Source organism: Rhinatrema bivittatum, chromosome 1 (assembly GCF_901001135.1).
Source record: "Rhinatrema bivittatum chromosome 1, aRhiBiv1.1, whole genome shotgun sequence".
In the NCBI taxonomy this organism is placed as follows: Eukaryota; Metazoa; Chordata; class Amphibia; order Gymnophiona; family Rhinatrematidae; genus Rhinatrema; species Rhinatrema bivittatum.
Window position 1 is genome coordinate 309,893,019 of NC_042615.1, and position 22,692 is coordinate 309,915,710.

Sequence of the window (22,692 nt, forward strand, 5' to 3'; positions counted from 1 at the left end):
GTGCTGCTGTTTATGGCACTTGTGACCCCAGCTGAAGGTTTTGTGACCCCCATCTGACGTCCTGACCCTGTCTTATAGTAAATGTATGGTTAGGTATATCTGGCTGTTTACATTACTTCAATAAAGATTCACCAAGTTCACTCATAAATAGCAGCAGGCAGGTGCAGTCTGCTTTTGTGCTTCTATGGCCAGAGCAGGTCCTCTGTGCCCCACAAAAAGCAATGAATAAAGTTGTGGGGGACGGGTCTGTCCATCTCCTGCTTTTATAGCTTGGATGGCATCTCCTTACCCTTGGGTAACCTGCACAGAGCAGCAGTTACAACTAGGGATGTGCAGAGGTTTTTTTTTGTTTGTTTGTTTTGTTTTCGGATCGTTTCTTTTTTAGGGTCATTTTGTGGTTAAAATGGTTCGGGGAAAGTCTTGTTTCATTGGTTTTTTTTCAATTTCGGAGTTAGTGTGCAGTAACTTGAATATGCTCATTACAATTCCCAACATCTGAATCTTTATACCGGCAGGAGCACATCCATTTATAATTTTATATTCAATCTATCACTTCAAGTAGCACCCGGCTATCAGTTTAAGCTTTTGCTTTAATTTTACTTTATTATGGCACTTTCTTTAATGTAAACAAAGTTTAAAACACAGACTGTAAAAGTAATGGTGAGAAAGCTGTGACCAGGTTGCCATTTTCTGTTTTAAACTTTTTTTTTACATTAAGGTAGCATAAAGTAAAATGAAATAAAGTAGTACTTTAATTTTAAATAATGTTTTAATTCCCACTTCCCTCCCACATTCAACCACTGGCAGTTAGTTATTGGTACATTCACACTGCAACAATTAAAAAGTCAGCCCTCTCATGGGGCTGCCTCGCCAGTCACTCCCACCCCTCCTCCTTTTACCAGCCAATGAATGGTGTGTGTGTGCGTGTGGGGGCGGGGCGGCTTGTGACAGGTGAGGCAGCCTCCTGCATGAAAGTCTGATTGATGCTGTGCTGCTGACACAGTCTAAACAGCCAGCCCTCCACAGGGGGCTGCCTCCCAGTCACCCCCACTTCCCCCCACACACACCCATACCATTCACTGGCTGGTATATGGGGGAGGGGGCTGACAGGCGAGGCAGCCCCCTGTGTATGGAGGAATGACTGAAGCTGTGATGCTGACACCCTCTTAACAGTCAGCCCTCCACACAGAAGTGGCTGCCTTGCCAGCCACCCCTCCTTCTCTCCCCCATATACCAGCCAGTGAATGCTGTGTGAGGGGGGGGGGGGCAGCTTGTGACAGGTGAGGCAGCCTCCTGCATGAAGGTCTGACCAATGCGGTGTTGCTGACACAGTCTTAGCAGTCAGCCCTCCACACACACAGGGGGCTGCCTCGCCAGTCACCCCTCCTCCCCTCCCTCATATGGTGTGTGTGAGGTTGAATGAATAAAGAGCTGTTGTTTCTCCTCAGACACCACAAAACAAGGCAGCACACAAGCAGAGAATCCCTTATTTTATATTAGCTAGCTATTGAGTAAAAGTAGGAGAGGAAATAATAATAAACATATCATTGGCCAATTCAAAAATACACTTAACCAATGAGTGCACTACAGAGACCGTCTCTAATGCTCAAGTTGGCTACAAACACACACAGAGTTAGTGAAATTGGTCAGGTGGCACTTACTGTGACTACCAGTGAGTCCCTGAATGACCACTGCTGTACTGTCTGTCTGCCTGCTTTGCTATCTGCCAGCCAAAGTCAAAGCCACAAGTGCAACACTAATAACGTCAAAAAGAGACATCACTCACTGATGTGACATGTGTGTCTTCTTGATATTGTACAAGAGCACTTGAGTTGCCGCTCTAGTCCTCTCACCGCTCTTAAAATGTTTTATTAAATTTGAAAATTTGGCACTGATGTTATTGGTCCAGATGCCTCAGACCAGTGGCAACTTGACAGATTGCAGAGCCCAGGCCACAGGACAGAGGTTAGGATAACAACAAGTTAGATACTGTGTGGCTAGTGACTAGCTACACTACTAGCACCTCCAGTCCAGCGCACTAATGCCTGAAAGATATTAACTCTGCACGAGTCTCTGCAGCACTCACTGACTTGGATCACAGATCAGAGATCAATATTATTGCACTGCACATAAAGTGCCTACCTTTCAAATACTGGTGGTATGGCTAGGCTACTGCTTCTAAGTGGCTGGCTAGTAGTACTAGTAGTTGGCACGGAGCGGTAAACATCTAGCACAATGCGGTGAAGAGGAAGTAACACACATTTATCAGACGCGAAGGACAATTTTTTCTTGCGAGGTCAGAATCCAACAAGGTTGGTTACATTCAACATCAGATTCCCCTGAAGAAAGACTGCTGTCTGAAACACGAACAGTTTGTGTCAACCAACAGATTTAGGAAGTCGCTTTAGTACCCGCTTTAAATTGAATACCATTTTGAAGATCATATTTGTTTCCCCCGCGAATAAGGTAAATACCTATCAAACTACGGATGCCAATGAATATCACCGGGATTTTAATGTTATGCAAAAAAAATATTAAAAAAAGAAAATCTCCTCGGGAGGTGGTGGGAGGTTGATGATTATAACCAATGGTATATTGGTGCTGGGACACCTACACTATATATGAAACCTTCCATTCCTCCTATAAAAATATTTTTCAGTTTTCTTAAAAATTCTTTTGAAAATTGATAGCTCCACAGAGTGTAGGTAATACTGAGTATTATTGAAATCAACGTAAAGCAATTTTCTTGTGTAGTAATTTATTGTAAAATACACTTTCACAGCGATAGAGCAGTCTTTTTACTGCTCTTGATTTATTTCTGATTCTAATAGTACTATTAGGCAGCAGCACTAACAAGCCTAGTAGTTAGCTAGCTACCCTTCAAGACTGCTATAGTAAATCAATCACCAGCTGCAGCTAACACAGATTGATTGATATAAATACAATTTTTCAGTTTTTCTCCTCAAACCCCAAAAAACAAAGCAGCACACAAGCAGAGAATTCCTTATTATATAACTATTGAGTAAAAGTAGGAAGGGAAATAAACATATAATTAGCCAGTTCAAAAATACACTTAACCAAGTGCCATGTACCTCTCATAAAAAAATGAAGCAGTATTGGAAAATTAAAAGCATGTGTGAGCATACATATTCCAAAATACCAGGACCCCCTTTTCTAAAATGCACAGGGATTCGCAAATTCAAAATATGCACTAGCTTTTGATCACCCAGTGCCTGGTAACAAGAATAAACATAAACAAACAAGTTCTAGTTAGGTGACATCAGTCACTGGGAACCTTGGCAATAGAAATAACGAACAAGGAGACAGCCAATGGGAATACAGATTCATACCTGTTGCCAATGAACTGCTCCCTTGAATGACTAAAAGTGTTAAGTTAGTAACATTTTCTGTTTCTGCGTACTAACGGGAATTACTATGCACAAACTACTATGCACTAACAGTTGTTACTGCACAGTAGGACCCGTTAGTGCACAGTAACACGAAATACTAATTATCACGACATTTTGGGTTTTTATTTTTTGTTTTTTGGGATTCCCAAAAAAAGACGAAATAGACAATTTCGTTGTCAGATTCAATTTCATTAAAAACAAATGCACACCTCTAGTTACAACCCTAATCACCTTGCTGAGCATACTGGATGGACCATTTTGGTCTTTACCTGCCGACATTTACTATGTTACAATTTAAATGTGCACTAAAAGTATGTAGTATGCGCTACAAATCGAAAACAGGAACAAAATCACAATTTGTTTGGGTTTTTTATTTAACCTTTTTTTTTAAAATTAGAATTCAACAATACACAAGTTCAGACAAACAGTAATAAATACATTAAACCCATACACGCAGCTTAACAATGAAAATGTCCCCAACACCTTCAGCCCACCTGATAGCAATTATAAATCCAATGTACCAGTTAAGCAAGGAAATGCAGAATGGGACACAAATATGGGAAAACATGCATTAACTGTGCTGTCACCATCAATTACAAAACTGTCAAGCCCCAGTAAGATAAAACCTAGTCTAACATTGTCTTACAAAGAAAGCACAAGGGAAACGATGTTGCAAGAGTCTTACGGTACGGGATTTTAATGGCAGTGTGCAGCATGTTATCAAACAACAGTTTCTGCTTCATGCAACTAGCATGTGCTAATTACAAGATCACAAACGTGATGGGTAGTTGGACACATATTCCACTAACATTATTAACCTACACCCTTGACTCATACTCCAGTGTATCAACAGGTATTTACTAATAGCAGGAAAATTGCGCAATTCATTCTCTCCAAGGACTTGCCTACGGTGCTACCAAAACATTTTACCTGCCTGGTTCATACAAGCCCTGCTTTCAGGATTCCCTTGAAGCCCCCTCCCTGCAGGGTGCAGGACACATTCACATCCCACTTCTTTCCTGGAGCACCATAAACCCTGCTAGAGCATCATCTTCTTCCCACAGACAGGGTGCAATTCACAGGAACTACTAAGAGGAATTTGCAAGGCTCAAATTGAACCCATGCCCATTCATCGTGGCTTCTCTTTTGCAGTGCAGAGTTATAATGACCGTGTTGGTCCTGGAGAACACTGGTTGTGATAAGCTGTTATTGGATTTATTTAGATTTATATTCCACTTTTCACAGCGGATTATATTCAGGTACTGTAGGTACTCCAGAGGGCTTACAACCTAAGGGGGTCATTTTTCAAAATGCGATAAGGCGTTTTTGCATGCGTTAAGCCCTGTTTACCACATGCAATCGCACGGTGCGATGCTGATTTTAACTACACCTCTTTCAAATGCGTTAGCTGTGCGATAAGGTTTCATTGCCATTTGCGATGTCTCCCGTAAGTCCAATTTCAGCTGAATTGACAGCTGGAGGGAGAGAGAGAGAGAGAGAGAGAGCCAAGCCTCAATTGTTTACTCTTTCGAAAAGTACAAAGACCGGGGGGGGGGGGGGGGGGGACGACACACAATAAAGTTACTAGGTAATAACATTTAAAACTAATAAGAAAAAATCATTTTTTACTCAATGCATAATTAAGCTCTGGAATTCATTGCCAGAGGATGTGGTGAAAGCTATTAGTATAGCTACGTTTAAAAAAGGTTTGGACAACTTCCTGGAGGACAAGACCATTAACAATTATTAAAGTAGCACTGCAGAAATCCACTGCTTATTCTTGGGATAAGCAGCTTGGAATCTATCTACCACTTGGGATCCTGCCAGGTGACCTGGCTTGGCCACTTTTGGAAACAGGATACTGGGCTTGATGGACCCTTGGTCTGACCCAGTATTGCAAGTCTTATGTTCATAAGTAATAGTGCCCCTTCCTTCCTGCAGCATATAAAAAAAGTGCACAATAACAATTCCTTCAATATTAAAAAAATAATCATAACTGCTTTCTGTGTACAAAAAAGACAAAGACACAGATTCACAAGAGATATACCAACCACATTCTGTGAAACAAAACCCAGGAAATCATAGCACAGAAGGGAAATTTTAGGGGAAAAACAATAGCCAGTTTCAAATCAAAGCAGCGTACAACATATTAAATAGGGCCTTTTCAGTTAAGTCTCCTTTTAGTATGGCATTGCATGCTCAGAGAAACGAGATTAGACTCTGTCCTGCCATCGTTTCACAGGGGCATAAAAACCTGGCTTTTTCGCCAAGCATTCAACATCGAGTAGCCTGGGTCTGCTAAGGCACTTTTGGTCTGGAAGAGTAACTCAACCCTCTGGTACTATTTTGTGTACGTCACTACTTGCTACCTTTTAGTTTTTATATGTTTCGAGCCTTTTCATTGTTGGTGGTATTTCCCAAATGCCTAACTGGTGGTTTTATTCCTACTATATATCCACTACCATGTTTTTGAAAGTTTTTATTAGTTAAAGATGTTATATATTATTTGTACATGCTTGTGATATTGTAAGTTGTGGCAGATCATAGGAAGCTGCGCCTGTGCAGTTGAGGGAACCGGCAACAGACTCTCATGCAAGACACGACCAGGTAAACAGTCCCGCAGATATTCAAGGCTCAACCCATTGTTTGCTTTATAGGTCAATAATAATAATTAAAACTGACAACATATTCTCACTGGCAACCCATGCAAGCTCTGGAGAGCAGGCAAAATATGGTCCCGGAGAAAAATACTGGACAGGAACCTCGATGCTGTATTCTGTATGCGCTGCAGTCGGTGAAGCTTTTGCTTTGGTAGAACGTCGCATGGAGCATTGCAATAGTATAAATGGGAGACCACCACCGCCTGGCCTAAGCTGACCAAATCAGTCAAATGAAAAAAAAAATGTCATACTGTTTCAGAGCTCGAAATTGCCCAAAGGCTTTCTTAGCAATCATTGAGATCCTGTTATTGTCAACGATGATTCCAACCATATTCTCAGATCTCGGCCCTTTGCATTAGTGGGTAACGGGGTTCCATCCATTACCAGTTGGATCATGACATCTGGTATGGCTCTTGCTTCTTTTCCACCGAACTGCAGATTCAGTCACTTTGGAGCCAATTTTGAAAGAGTTTAGGCTCCTAACTTTTGGAGTTAGGCTCCTGAAGTAGCCTCTTTGAAAATTTACTAGGGCTAAATGCCTACATTTAGGATCCTAACTAGAGGATCCTAAAAAGTGGGTTGCTACAGGGGTAGAGTTAGGACAGGGAAACAAAGTTAAGAGCTTAGCACTGATTTTCAGAATTAGGCATTTAATTTAGGAACCTTAATCTAGGCAATTAACCAGCAGGACTAAATTTAGGGGCCTAACTTTTAGGGGCCTAAATTTATGTGAATGTTCTTCTGAAAATAGGTGCTTAACTAGGCACCTAATTTAGAAGCCCAAGTTTAGGGGCTCTGCTTTTTTTTAATATCTGCCCCATTAAGTTTGTTTTCATGGAGCCAACTTGTAACTGCTTTAAAGCATTTGTCGACCTTTTGCTTAACTTCTGTTGCCTCCTTCCCCAAAGAGAAAAAGGCTGAATTTCATCAATGATGATGTGAAAATTCAGATTGAATTATTTAAATAATCTCACACAGAGGTCTGAGATATACATTAAACAAGGCAGGGAAGAGGACAGAACCTTAAGGGACACCATAAGGCTCAAAGACAAGATACTTCTTGGCCCCAAATCACTCTCTTCTCTCTATTACGCATGAATAAAGAGAATCACATTAAGTCAATTACAGTCTAGTTCTATAAAGCAGACAGAAAGAAGGTCAAACTAAGGGCTGGAGGGCCACAAATTATTGTCCTTCTCAGAAATGTGCTAAAATTTCCTGTTTAACAAATGAAACCTGGAAAGGGACCGTGATCTTCTTCTCCAGCTATTTTACTGTTGTTTTCTCTCTCACCCTGGCTAACATTTCAAACCCAAATTTTCAGAAACATCAGCCTACAGATCATCCCTCTTCTCTCCCCTCCTCTTTCTTCCTCTGTAACTCTCACACACGATTCCTGTCTCACCCACGCGCGCACACACACACACACACACATACACACATACATGCTTCCTCTCTCTCACCCTCACCCCCACCCCTACCCCTGCACACAGGCACCTTCTCACACATATGCACCCACAGCACACAACACTCACTCTTCTATACACTCACCGTCTCATACACACACAGGCATCCTCTCATATATCGACACACACACCTTCATACACACACACACACACACACATATCCCTAATACACTGGCACTTACTCAGTCTCTACAGTCTTGAAATGGGATCCTACTTTCTGATTAGCTTCAGCAGGTACAGTAACTTGTATTAAAAGGACTGCAGAACCACATTTTTTCCCTTTAAGTCATGCTTCCTGGGCTTTCTTACAGTTTTTAATAGCAACAACAATGTATAAATTGCATACTGCCCCACACAGTTCTGGTAGGGGATTATCTGCTAGACAATGCCTTCATTGTTGCCTATTGCTTTATCAAAGAAAGCTGCACTGTACTGTATGCTGTTCAGTATTGGAAAAGTACACATACCAAGTATTAATGTTTACTGTGTGTCAATTATAGATATATTTTTTGCATGTTCTACATTTTAAACTGATTCGCTGCAGGGTCCTTGTGCCACCAGGAGGATATGAATAAGAAGAATGCCAGACATAAACCGGCCTCGACTGATCCATACTTGCAAGACTACAACAAAGCACATTCTAAATGCTTCTAGAATGTGACACAATCGCCAACTTGTCTGGTGTCTGTGCACTGTAATGCAATGCAATATAAAGTCAGTTTGCTCAAGCCTTCATGCAGGATAAGCCGACACCCATGACGATACCATTGGCTTGAGATCGCATGTGGCGTCTCTGCAGTGTCCTAGAAGTAAGCGCATCCATGCTGTGTGAAATCGGTCCCAATAGCACCTGCCCATGGTGGCCATGAAATACAGGCGCATGCAGCAAGGCCAAGCCCCGCCCTCCTGCAGCAAGAGGCAGAACATTCTCAGGAATCTGTGACCTATTTACTGATATTCTACCTTACTTAACAAGACAAAAAAAGTAACAATTTAAATGGTTCCTTTTCAAAATATTTCATAGATTTCTAACCTGCATCTGGATATTTTTTTTTTTTTTACATTTCTTTCCTTTCTCCCCTCCCTTTTATTTTTCAAGGTTTCTTTACTCCCACTTCCTCTCTCATCTCCCCTCCAGTCTTTGGTCCTGGCGTCTGATTTGTATTTGTCTCTTCCATCTATTTAATTTCTATCCTCCTGCCTCCATGCAGTCTTCCCGTCCTCTCCTGGTTCCTCGCCTTCCCCCCACCCCCACACTATGCATTCTCCCTCCATGCAATCATCCTGTCCTCTCCTGGTATCTCACCCCCACCCCCCACCCCCACACTATGCATCTTCCCTCCATGCAGCCTTCCCACACACTTGTTTACCTCCAGCCACCTCTCTTTACCAAATATTTTGCTGTCTAATGCTACACTCATACCTTTCCCTCAGGAACTCATGCCACTGGCCTTTCCCCCTCCACCCTGGGAAATCATTGTGCTTTACACCATCCCACCACATCCCCACTAGGACGCATGCCTTGTGAAGCTGCATGCGGAATCTGGGCAGAACCGTGCAGCCGTTTCCACTGGATTGTGGACTCCGCAGCCCAAGAAGGGTCCGCGTCCTCCTGGTCACCTAAGCACGACCTTCTGGAGCTCCCTCCACTACAGGAGAGCAGAGCAATCTACCTGCTGGCTGCTGCTACTGAAAATTAGATCTCTTTGTGGTTTGAACCATGCGCTGTTCCACAGCACAACATCTTTCAGTCCACAATGACCTTCAATCTTCAATGGAAGCAGGAGATAACCAGGTGAGCATAGTTAGGATATTTGCCACCCTTTGTCCTGCTGCCTTTGAAGGGGAAGAGAATATAGTTCCCTCATAATTTTGGCCACTTTAAGGCTGGAATCATGTGTCTCACACTGAGAAGATTCCATCTCCAACAATCAGATATAGTGGTGGCGATGGTGGGGCCTATGAGCACCAAGAAATATAGGATCTCTCTACAGATTGGCTCTCATTCCTCCACTGAGAGCTGAAGGAAGTCATGCCCCAGAATTAAGGGCCAACAGCTCTTATCTTCTGAACAGCCTCCCCACTGAGGAACTATCCCGCTTTGAGGAGGCACAGCTTTCTCCTCCTCCTCCTCCTCTTGACCTGCCAATTACCAAGGGCCATCCCGGCCAGAGGAGGGCTCTAGCACACCTAACACTGCCGAGGCCAACCTGAGGTTCTTCCATGTGGGGACATGAATAATGGTTAGGAAGCGCTCAAGAAGGAATCCAAAGAACCACCAAGGGATTATGTTTTTAAACAGACTGAAGTCATTTTCAGCAGTACAAGCTTAATTGGGTCTTAAAAACCCTTCTAGGAAGCCTCTTTTTGTGTAGAGGGGAAGACAGCTGGATCTAAAGGCTGTTCCCTCGATCATTCCACTAGCAAAGAGGGCGGGAGAGAAGAACTCCAACATGCTTGGAGGTCACCTGCTGCAATAATAACTCCATAGCAAACTGGAGCTGTGCAGACTCTGCCGTGCTTAAGGGCAAATCTGTGGCTGCCCATGGAACTTCTATATTTGACTACTGCAGGGAAGAGAAAGTTAAAGGGCCTGGCAAGCTTGACTTATTAACATAATTATCTTTGTTTTGGCTCAAAGCATGTAAAATGCCAGTAAAATTGACAGCTTATCTTGCCAGAACAGGCATGATGACTGCGTCCTGTTGCATGTGCACTATTGCGCTGCCTTCCCCCACAGGGGCCAGGCTTGAACTGAGGAACCCACCCCTCTTAGCTTTTGAAGGGGGCCAACCTTCCACGGATCACACCCTCCTGCTTGGTGTCTGTCTGCTTGCAAGCCAGGCGGAATGCACCAGCCGACAAGCTGAGCCGCCTTGACTTACCTGGGGGTGCCTCCCCTCCTTTTTCTCTTCACAAGAGAAATTGGAAGCCTGTGGAGGAAGGAAAAGGGGAGGGTAATCACCTCTGACCAACTGACCAAGTCCAAATCTGGCAACTGCATCATAGGAGACCAGAAGGCAGGGAAGAGGCTGTGCTTCATTTTTTCCCCCCTTTTCTTTTTAAGCTCCTGCTCTACCAGGGAAATCAGCCCAAGGCCTGTTGCCCTAGGAGCCCTGTCAGTAGCTCCTACTGCCAGACCCACGAAGGGAACGGAGACCACCTGATGCTTGACCCATTGCTGTGGGAACTCAGACCCCCAACTCAATTGGTTCCCAAGGGGGGGGGGGGAGCGAGAATCAGGACCATCATCCAGAGCACCTCCAGGAGTCAGCCTACGCTCCACTGGGAGCCCGTGCCTAAGCCTTCCCAAGAGCAACCCATTTATAGCTGCAGCACCAGTCCACGCGTCTGCACCATCTGCTGGAGACAGAGAAAATGCTGAAGAGCTGAAGGCCGTACCAGACCTTTTACAAGAGGAGTAAAGTCAGCTTTGAGCTTTTTAGCTCTTCTCTATCTGCTGGCAGGAGGACATAACCTACTTAGAGGCGTATTAAGGGGGGGGGGGGGGAGGTGAAGGGGGCGGTCCGCCCCGGGTGGCAGCAGGGTGAGGGGAGCCATTGCTGCCGTAAGGAAGGTCCTGCGGCAGTGCAGAACAGTGACGTGGCAGGGGAAATCCTGCCAGCAAAAGCAAGAACCTGCAGCCAGCATTTCCTGGAGCCGGCACAGCAGCCAAGAACAGGCCCAGCATTGCCGACGGCAGAAGAACAAACTTAGCCTTCCCGCCAGCACTCCCGAAGCCCGCAGCAGAAGAAGAGGCCCTGTGGTGCCACCGGCAGCCAAAAGGAGATACTGGTCCTGTGAGAGTAAGTGCCAGTGGATTAGAGTTGTGTGTGTGTGTGTGTGTGTGTGTGTGAGAGAGGGGGTGTGGGTGTGGGCTTGTATGAAGGTGTATCTAGGGGTGTGTATGAGAGGATGCCTGTGTGTATGATACGGTGAATGTATAGAAGAGTGAGTGTGTGTGTGCCTGTGGGGTGTATATGAGAGTGGGTTCCTCTGCGAGTATGAGAGGATGCCTGTGTGTATGATACGGTGAATGTATAGAAGAGTGAGTGTGTGTGTGCCTGTGGGGTGTATATGAGAGTGGGTGCCTCTGCGAGTATGAGAGGATGCCTGTGTGCAGGGTTGGGGGTGGGGTGAGAGAGAGGAAGTAAGTGTGTGTGTGCGTGGGTCAGACAGGAATCGTGTGTGAGAGATACAGAGGAAGCGTGTATGTGTGAGAGAGAGAGACGGAGGAAACTTGTGTGTCTATCTCTTTCACACATACAAACACACTCATGCTCCCTCTGTCTCTCACCAAGCGTGTATGTGTGTGACAGTCAGGGGAACATATTTTGTTTGTGTCTGTGTGAGTGTGTGTACCCCCAGTTCACAACAATCTCAGGGTGACAGGTATGGAGAGTTTTATTAGTTTTAATTACTGGGTGTTATTTGATGTCTGCTGTTTTGAAATATTTTATTGATGTTTAGGAAATTTTTAAAAATTTGTACAGGAGCTTCTAATCATTGAATATTATTCTATTCATCAGCTGTTTTGAAATGTATATGTTTAGTATGGTTTTACTATTTTGATTGATTTATATTTGTTGATTATATTGTTTTGAGGAATAGTGATTTTCTGCTTTCCATTGTTGCACTGCATACAGAATCTGGCTTGTGGTTTCCAGTTCAGTTTTTATCTGCATCTATGCGTGACAGAGAGAGAGAGACAGAGAAGCGTGTGTGTGTTAGCGTGTGAGAGAGACACAGAGGATGCGTGTGTGTGTGTGTGTGTGTGTGTGTGTGTGTGAGAGAGATGGAGGAAGCATGTCTGTGTGTGAGAGAGACACAGAGGAAGTGTGTGTATCTGAGAGGTACAGAGAAAGTGTGTGTGTGTGTGTGTGTCTCACACACATGCTCCCTCTGTCTCTCACCAAGCATGTATGTGTTTGTATGAGAGAGAGAGGGAGCATATTGTGTGTGTTGTATGTGTGTGCCCCCAGGCTACAACAATCTTAGGATGACAGATATAGAGAGCAGGAGATTGCTGTTTTGAAATATTTTATCGATGTTTAGGAAATTTTAAAATTATATGGGGGGGGGGTGCCAAATAAGTATCCGTCCCAGGTGCCAAATACTCTAGGTACACCTCTGACCCTACTTGTCTGGACTGGTTTAAAATGAATCATATAGTATCATACTATGGCCACTACCTAGTGGCCATAGTATGATACTATATGATACCGTATTTTAAGTTCCTCTTTGTGTTTACACTCCTTTGTATATAACCTTTCTTTCGATGCTGCTCTTAAGTTATCACCCTCCCAGTTCCTTTCCCCTGTTATCATGTAATTTCAATCCTGCTGTTCATTTGTGAACCGGTATGATGTCCTCACTAATACCGGTATATAAAAAACTTGTAAATAAATAAATAAATAAATAAATAAATACATAAATAAAGAAAATCCTGTTACTAAATCCCACCCCCATGATACTTAGAGAACCTCTGAAGAATTACAGCCAGCAATGTGCCCAGTAGCAGAAACACTGGAGATTCAAGGGTTAAACATGCATTTTTGCAGAAGTCCATTTTTAAGTTAAGTTTTTTTTATTTTTATAAAGATCAGAAAGGCACATGAGCACAGCTGGGCAAAGCACAGAGGATCTGAATACCAACAATGCTTGGTACATCTTCTAGTCACTGAAAAACGACTGTCACATCATTTTTTTTTCCATCTACCTGCAGCCCACTTGAAACCAAACCACATCTTGCCAAACTGGTTTTAGCTTTTGAGACAATCTTAAAAATATAAATATTAAAACCACTGAAGACATCACGTACCAGAGGAATAAAATGAAACTGGCAGAACCGGCCTAATGGCCCTACAGGCCTGCTTGTGCACTGTCAGGCAGAAGACTTTGGGTTCAATTCCTGCTGGGGGATGCTGTGTGGGAGTGAGAGAGACGGAGGAAACGTGTATGTCAGCCCCACCTCACCAGGAGGGATACAGCCCCAGCTCTGACCGTGCTCAGGCTGCCCGTTAAACAGGGCCTAGAGAGGATTAACCCTGCCCTAATGACTGGGACAGATGGGGGATGGGCGTGGAGGGATGATGAAACCCCAGGTAGTTGCAAATGAAGGGTCAGAGCACCATAGCCCAGTAAATGCCAGTTTCGATTGGGCCAAAGGCCCAAAAGGAGCAGGAGGAAACTGCCAGGCTAAGAAACCAACATTTTTTTAAATCAAATTGGTTCATCCAAAAAAACAAGACGCAAACATAGATCAGTGTTTTGGACAGGTTACCACCTTCCAGAAACCTTCCATGGAAGGAAATGTGAACCAATACAAGGTCATTTACAGTAAATAATAGCAACATGCAAGTACAGTTACTGTAGGTACTTAATTGGCTATCATAGATAAGAAGTAATCAGTGACTAATTAATCTGAACAATTATTATTATTTATTTCATTTATATTCCGCTTTTTTAGGCACTTCAAAGCGGATTACATTCAGGTATTCTTGGTACAACATACAATGCTATTGTGCCTTTGATGGGTTAAAATTAAGGACCACATATACTAATGGGGGTTTTGCCATATTTTTTTGTCTATAGGAAAAAGGTTTATTCATCTGACCCGAAATCAAAGTTATGGATATGAATGATCTCTATAGAGCCCTGAGATCTCTGCCTTGGCAACGCAAAGGCATTTTGCTAATCAATAAACCCTCCCTGCCTATGTGAGATTTATTTATTTAAAAAGTCTGGTACCCATCTAGATGGGTAACAGACGTAGCATTCATTAAATATGACAGATAAATAAAAACAATACATAAAATACTGCAGCACCAACCAGCAGTGATGTAATAAAAACCTAACAGCCAGAATAGACCATATTCACTTCAACGACCTGACATCCATCCCTCCGTACTTGAGAGTAAACTGAAAAAGACGTTCAGTTACAAAAAGGGAGAACAGAATCAGCTTTAAAAATAATGGTTACGGCTTGGCAATAAATCCCCCAAATTAAATGCAGTTTTTCAGCACAAAGTTGACTTTCTTTTACTTTTTTTTTCCCCTCCTAGACTATACGTTGCTGCCAGCAGCTTCTTCAACAGTCGTTTCAAAAAAAAAAAAAAAAAGTTTCAGTGCCCATGTCTAGTTTGCCACTACTTCCTGTCAGTCAAGAAAATCAGAGCCACTTCAACTCAACCTCCGAAGGCGACTTAAAATAAAGCAAAGAGAAAAGTGTTCCTTTCTTTCAGCGCTCAAGACCAACAAGATTAGCTAAAACAAAAAGCACAAGAAGTCTTTTATTATTATTATTATTTACCCCAGTGAGTTCAGCTCCTCTGTTGTAGCCTCAGCCTCCTCCCAGCTCATGCTGCACCTGCTGTGCGGCTCCATCGTTTGCTGCTCACGCTTGCCCGTCAGAGCTCTGCGATTTCCCCTGCGGCCATCGCTCAGCCTGCAAGGCGCTGCATCGACACCACCTGTAAGCTTCCAGCAGGCACGGCAGCAGCGAAACTCGAAAGCCAAGCCCGCCCGGCTGCCGTATTGGCAAGGAGGAAGTGAGAGCTGGCCACGCTCCTCCCCAGCCCCGTGCAAAGCGACAGGAAGGTCTGACGGCCCGGGCCATGCAGTTCCAGGAAGGCTGCTGCCAGTCCCCGTGCAGCCTGGATTATGGGGGGGGGGGGGGGGAGATAGAAGCAAAAGTTGCAGGGTGTATGGCACTGCCTCCTACACCCCCGCAGAACAAGGCAACGAGGAAAAAAAAAAAGGAAGAAATCAATAATAAGTATTACCAAATGGTGCAGGACGTGCAGCCAACGAGACCAGAGCACTGCTGCATGTCAGGGCAGGTGTTGCAAAATAACATATACAATCGTTCACTACTTTCCAGAATTACATAATCAGATACTGAAACTGATTTTTTTTTTTTTTTTTACTTTTGTATGCGGTTTTTTTCCTCATATCTTATCATTCTCACAGTTCTTCTGACTTCTTTGGGGATTAGTAACCTCCAGTCCCCATGAACAACAATTCACTCAGGTTTTCAGCATAACTGTAAAGAAATATTTATTTATAACTGAGTTTATATTCACTAATAGCTCAAAGTAGGGATATGTGTGTGTGTGGGAGAGTGGTTTCTGTTTAGTTAGGTGGTTTCTGGAGGGGTTTTTTGCTTGTTTCATATAATAATTTGCTTTTAGTATGTACTCTTTCACAATGGAACGCACTATATCCAAACCAGTAGCGCCATTTTTAAAAAGCACCCCTTGGGCTTTCTCCCAGCCCCTGCAGGCCCCTCAGGCTCCCAGTCCCAGTCACCCCAACTCTCTCTGAACAGAAACCTATAACCAGGATTCTGGGAATTCCCCTGGAGCCAGCCCAACCAATGCTATTTCTTTTCATGGTGTAGGCCTTTGTGACATCATGAGAGATGAAACTGGCAGGACAGGAGCAACTAGGGCTCTCTTCTCTCCTCGGGAGTGGGGATCCCAATTAAAGATGCATTATGGGGGCATCTGGATGGGGATCTTATGGGAAGGAGGAGGGCAGCCTTGCAGATTCTCCTGTTACGGTCGCCGGCTGCTCACCCGCGGTGTTGGGCCTTTCCTGGGACGGCCGCAGGAGCCAGCAGCCGCCATTGAGATCCCCTTCGCGGCTGTGCCAATCCAAGATGGCCACCGTCATGCTGACTCCGCCCCCGCTGGGCCTTCTAGAGCCGCGCACGCGGCTGCTGAGATGATTTAAAGGGGCCATGACAGGAAATGGTCATGGCTCCCCTTCGGGACTTCTTCCTGGTGCCCTGTATTTAAGGCAAGGTCTGCTTCTCAGACCATGCCTTGGTATCTTGGCTCTTGGTCCGCTGCTTGCTCGTCTGGTTCCTGTTCGTCTTGATCCTGTTCCTGGTTCTTCCCTCGTTGGATGGATTTCCTCTGGCTTCGACCCCTGGACCGGCTTCCGACCATTCTTCTGGCTTCGACCCCTGGACCGGCTTCCGACCATTCTCCGAAGATCTACACTTGTATCGACTTTGACCTGCTGGAGGCGCCAACTATCTGGATTACACAACCTGCAGGAGGCGCCTGCATCCAGATCTTCTTCGGTCTCCAGGGAGCCTTCTAAGTCCCAGCGGCCGGGTTCCTATGGGCTCCTCCTGGGGGAATCGCGAGCTTCCAGGGTGAAGTCTTCATTCCACATCTACATCACCAGGCCTCGCCTTCCGACAGTAGGGACCTAAGAGGGTTTACTCTCCTAGGTAGCGCTGACTCTACCTCAGACCAAGGGTCCACTGCCAGAACTATAACATCTCCCACGCGCGCCCCCGCCCCCCCTCCTTCCCTGCCAAGGCCTGACTGGCTGCTTTGAATTGTGTCAAAGCAGTGGAATTGGCTCAGGCAGGGAAAAAGGGAGAACATGCGTGAGGAGCTGCCCTCCTCCTCCTGTTTGCAGACACAGGAGCTGGTGAGAGAGAACATGTGGGTGGGGCCAGGAGGGCGAGTTCCAGAATAGTGAGGGGGTGGGAGGTAGATTGGTGGCAGTGGACTGCATAGTATTAGTTTTAATGGAGAGGGGATATGCACAGTCCACTGCCACCATTTTTTTTTTTTAATTTGACCAGGATTGGCTAATTCCATGGCAAGGGCAGAAGCATAGCCACAGGTGAGCCTGGGTGGCCATGGTCCGGCCACTTTAGGCTCAGGAACACCCAACCAGGGCTATCTGACACAAAGAAGAGGACCTCAGAAGCAAGACTGTCACGGGATCCCATCCCCGCAATGGTGAAAAACAAGACCGGAGCTGCAATGCTGTCATGGGATCCCATCCCTGTGACAGCGAAGAAGGCCAAAGCAGCAGGGCAGTCATGGGATCCCATCCCTGTGACAGCAAAGAACAGGACTGGAGCAGCAAGGCCATCACAGGATCCCATCCCCGCGGTCAGCGGAAGTAGGAGTTTGACTGTGCCTAATGAAATGTAGGAGAGTTTGAATGTGTGTATATGGGTAAGAATGGGAACTTGAATGTGTGTGTGTGTGGATTCTAATGGAAGCCTGAATGTGTGTGTGTGGATTATAATGGGAGCCTGAGTTAATGTGTATAGGTGAGAATGGGAGCCTTGGTGTGTGCTTGTGGATGAGAATGGGAGCCTGTGTGTATGAATGGAAGCCTGAGTGCTGCTTCAGTCTGTGTATAAGAATTGGAGCCTGTGTATGCATCTGTTTGTGTATAAGAATGGGAATCTAGATTTGCATCTGTGTGTGTGAGAATGGGAGTTTGAGGGTGTGTGTGAGAGAATGAGAGCTTGAGTTTGTAATAGAGCATGTGAGAGTGAGAGCTTGTGTGTGTGTGCGCTTGTGTGTGTGTGTGTAGAATGTGAGAATGAGAGCTTGTGGGTGTGAGGGAGTCTGTGAGAGAAAGTTTGAGCCTTTATGTTTGTGTGTGTGTGTGAGGGAGGAAGGGAAGAAGAAATAGAAGAAGAAACAATGCGAAGAGACCCTGGTCAGGGAAGGCCAGGGACCAAACAGTGGTGGCAGCCTGGCAGCGCTCCAGTCACCTGCCTGTCTTCCCGGGTTAAACTCTCCTCCTCTGTGTCTCCAATAGCTGTGGAGCTGTCGTGCTGCTTCACTTTTCAAGTGCAAAGCAACAGCGGTTGGGCCCCCATCTTTCCAAGCCAAAGATAATTAGTTGCACCGCACCCGCTGCTACTTCGCGCTGTCTTCTGCCCTGGCCGTTGAAGGAATTCCCGCGCAGGCCGCAGCGCAGCCTGCACGGCCAAACTGTAAAGTTAGGAGCCCGGTCACATTACCGTTCAGCTGCGCTGCGGCCCGCACAGGAATTCCTTCAACGGCCGGGGCAGGAGGACAGCGCGAAGCGGCAGCAGCGGGTGTGGCGCAACTAATTATCTTTGGCTTGGAGGGACGGGGGCCGCACTGATTTGAAAGGGCAGAAAGGAAGGGAGGCTGCGGCCGCCCCCTCCACGTGTTTGGTCCTGCTCGGTAGAAAAATTGGCAATCCTATTTTGTTTTGGGAGGGAATTTTTGCCACCAGTTCCTGCCCACTGAGAAAGAAGAGGAGAGATTTTGGATTTTGAATATTTGGGGGGGGATTTCTAACATCAGAAGTCCAGAGCTTGTACCGTTCAGAGCCAGAGATAGGATATCCCAGCCTGCACTGGGATCATTCTGTCACTCGGGAGGGTTGGGTTTTTCCCTAGTGCCTGCCACCTAGGGGGACACCCACTCAGCTAACAGAACTGAGAAAGAGGTACCTTTGGTCTGTTTATTTTGTGGGAAATTACAGAATTTTCGTTGGGAATTGGACTTTAGGAATTTTTTTGTCGCAGTAAATGTTTGTTGAATACCCAACCAGAGTGTCCAGCGTCTTCATTCATTAAAGCAATGACATGGGCAGCGACAGTCTTAGGATTTTGCCACCCCCGAGGCACTGTTGGTGCTGTCGCTCCCTGTCCCTCCTCCGCCAAGGTTTGATAGCAAGGAGTAGGCGGTCTAAGGCATGGGTAGGCAACTCCAATCCTTGAGTGCCACAGGCCAGTTGGGTTTTCAAGTTATCCACATGGAATATTCATGAGATGCATTTGTATGCACTGCCTCTATTAATTGCAAATGCGTCTTTTGCATACTCATTGTGGATATTCTGAAAACCCGACTGGTTCATGGCACTCAAGGACCAGAGTTGCTCACTCCTGGTCTAAGGCACAGTCCCCTAGTTTCCTATGGCAGCTCAGGGCTAGAATCAATGGCAAAATTTAAAAACTCTGAAGAAACTTGGAAAATATTTTCATTTTTTATTTTACATTATAAAAATAAAATAGTTATCCAGTATAATTGTTAATATAATGCATATACTTTATATTTTCTTTTTATTGGATAAAGAAAAGGGATCTCAGTACAGGAGGGAGATCTCAGGGACAGGAAGAGGAAGGGAGGAGGAGGATCAGGAAGGGGGGTGGGAAGAGGGTGAGGAGTGTAAGAAGGAAAGAGGATTAAGGATAGGAGATGGGGAAGATTAAGAATCTGGGATAGGGAAGAGGAGAGAGAGAAATCCTTAGATTGAGGAAGTGGAGGAGGGAGTAAGAAGGGTTGGGAGTGGATCTAGGAAGGAGGGAGAAGTAGGAAGGAAAAGAGGTTACAGGGTTTGAAGGATAAAATCCAAGATCAAATTAGGGAAGATCTGAATTTCAGTGGGTGGGGAGGGCAGGAGAGAGGTGACCCTAACATGCTCTGTTCCTATTTCTCCTTGTATCCCCTCATCTCAATCCCTCCTCTCTCTCACATATGAACCCTGCCCCCTACTCTTATGCCCCCAACTAATCTTCATCTCATCCTCTCTTCTCACCTCCAATGATCTTTACTCAGCCCCTCCTAATTGCCCCCAAATGATCCTCCTTTGCTCTGCAGGCTGAAGGCTAACTCCCTTTTCTCTCCTGCTCCCTGCATGCTGAGCTGTTCTCTGCTGCATGAGATTCAGCAGAGCTGTTACTTTTTGCCGGCCTGCAGGACATCCCGGCAGGTGGTTGCACTCTCCCCCAACGCTACAGATGAGACCACTGCGCCTCCCCTCCATTGCGCGTTCCCATTGGAGCTGATGCGTGCAGCAGGATGCTGCCAGGACCAATGCAGCTCCTCCATATTTATTTATGTATTTATTTGCTTACTTATTTAACAGTTTTATATACCATCGTTCCAAATCAAGATCACAATGGTTTACAAAATAACATTCATAATATTAGAAAACAAAATTTGGCACATATCAAATACATTATTCTATTACAAATCAAGACCACTTAATAACATATTATGTCAGTGTTACAGAAGTGATATCTAACATCTAGTACAAAATTAGTACATTTTAGACTAATACATGATAATTAGAGCATTCTCAATCATTGTGTTTCATTATATATATTTTTTCTTCATGTTTCCATGCCAAAGAATTCTCGTCATTCTTAGTCTTGTATTCCCTCACTCTTTTGTTACAGTTAATTTCTCATGATTCAAGTTAAAATTTCTCATCATTCTTGAGACTGTGGTTCATTACTCTCACGGTTTTAAGTAAGATTATAAGCATTTTTGAACAACCATGTTTTTAGTTCACATTTGAATTTTCTTCTATCTGGTGTCAGATGTAGTGTCTCAGGCAGAGACATGTGCCCAACTTGGCTCCATTCAAAGGGCCTGTGGGGCGAAAAGGCTGCAGTGCCCTTAGATGATGTCACCAGTCCCTGTCCTACTTAAGGGTCCCCAGGACACTCCTTCCTTGCCTCAGCAAAGGGTCACCTGCATCTAGTGTGTAGCTGAGTTGTTGCTTCCTGTTTCCTGTGATCCTGATCCTGTGTCTGCCTCGATTCTCCAGCCTTGCCTGCCTCGTCTCTCCATCCCTGCTTGCCTCATCTCTCCAGTCCAGCCCGCCTCATCTTGTCCAGCCTTGCCTCCCTGCCTGTCCTGCTGTGTCAGTCCTTCTCCTTGTCTCTAGCCTGCTCTTGGCCTGACTTCTGGATCTGACCCTAGCCTGGACTTTGACCACTCTTGTTCACTGCCTGCCCTTGACCTTTGCCTCAATACTGGCCACTCTTGCCTGATGCCTGCCACTGACCCTTGCCTGGACATTCACCCTTCTAGCTTACTGCCCACCTCTGACCCTAGCCTGGCCCTGGCCCTTCGCCTACGCCACTACCATAGAGTCTCTCAACGAAGACCTGCCGATCTCCCAAGGGCTCAACCCAAAGGGAAAGGGGTTAGTATAGGTGAAGCTCCTGACCTATCTCTTCCTTGTGTAGCTCCCCCAGCTGTTGGTGAGGACCTATGGGGTCCTCCCCATAGACTGAGTGAACTTCACCAGAGCAATAAGGGTCCACAATTCTTAGAACAGCTGAAAGGCAGCAAATCTGCAGCCAGTTTGCTGCCCCACCAGATTTATGCTGCTAGGGATGGGCCTAGTGTGTTTACTGGCAAATCCAGGCCTGGATATTGGAAGAGTGAGTACACCTGTAAGAGCAACAAAAATGAAACTGAAAGACTGGGTTTTGGTCCCCATCCCCATGAGCCTAAGGCCCCTGAAATTTATCTGCCTCCCTACTGGAACAAACCCCGGCACTCCGGGGCCGAGTGGACTGCTTGGTGAGAGAAGGAGAGTTGAGAAGTAAAGTGTCCCTAGGGACAACCATGTGCCCCTGTACCCTAAGAGCTCCCCAAAGAGGGGGTTTCATAGAAATTATAATTATTTAGGGGCAGATTTTTAAAAAATACGCGAGCGCGTACTTTTGTTCGCGCATATCTTATAAAATCCGGGGTCGGCGCGCGCAAGGGGGTGCACATTTGTGCAACCTGCGCGCGCTGAGCCCAGCGCGAGCTGCCTGTTCCCTCCGAGGCCGCTCCGATTTCGGAGCGGCCTCGGAGGGAACTTTTCTTCGGCCTCCCCCCACCTTCCCCTACCTACCCCCCCCCCCCTTACCTTTGTCGGCAAAGTTACGCCTGCTGAAAGATTTTTTTTGATAAACCTCATCAAGGAGAGAAATTAGCAAAAGAAAATAATTACAAAATTAGACATATTACAATTAGACTACCCAAATAGTAAGATAAAAAGAATGGAGTTCTCCTGTTCTGTAAAAATCCCTCCAGTTGTAAACGATCAAAAAATACATATTTATTCCCTTGGAACTTAATCACACATTTGCAAGGAAACCTAAGAAGGAACATTGCCTCAAGGACGAACACCTTTTCTTTCTTTAAGAGGAAAATTCTACGCTTTAGTTGCATCTCCCTGACGACATCAGGGAAAACAACCATTTTATGACCCAAGAAGCTGATTCCCTTGAGATGGAAACAAAGTCTGAGTCATCTGCTTCTCAGATTCTTGACTGAAAGAAACCAACAGGGTAGCTATATTATTAATCACATAGGGCCTGATTTTCAAAATGCTTAAAAATGGGGTTTACACGTGTAAATGCACTTTACCTATATAAGTGAGCTTTTGAAAATTGCACCAATATATGCCATTGAATTATCCATAGGATTTGCCCACGTGCACATTATGTACATAAATGGCTTTTGAAGATTGCTACAGTAGTATGTTACATTTGCATGTATAACTCCTTTGAAAATTAGCCTGATACTAAGATTGTTCCAAGAAGTCGGAAATACCCAAGCTTCC

The 22,692-nt window shown here is 45.2% G+C and overlaps 1 protein-coding gene across 2 annotated transcripts in view; it reads right to left on the reverse strand.

The window, feature by feature from the left end:
- Positions 1 to 15,189, reverse strand: part of DAPP1 (dual adaptor of phosphotyrosine and 3-phosphoinositides 1) — an 85,992-nt gene extending 70,803 nt beyond the window's left edge. For both annotated transcript variants that reach the window (XM_029597228.1, XM_029597235.1), the window contains exon 1: positions 14,849 to 15,189. In XM_029597228.1, the coding sequence (XP_029453088.1) occupies positions 14,849 to 14,922 (74 nt within the window). In that variant the 5' untranslated portion in view covers positions 14,923 to 15,189. The remainder of the gene's footprint in view (positions 1 to 14,848) is intronic.
- Between the last annotated feature and the right edge of the window lie 7,503 nt (positions 15,190 to 22,692).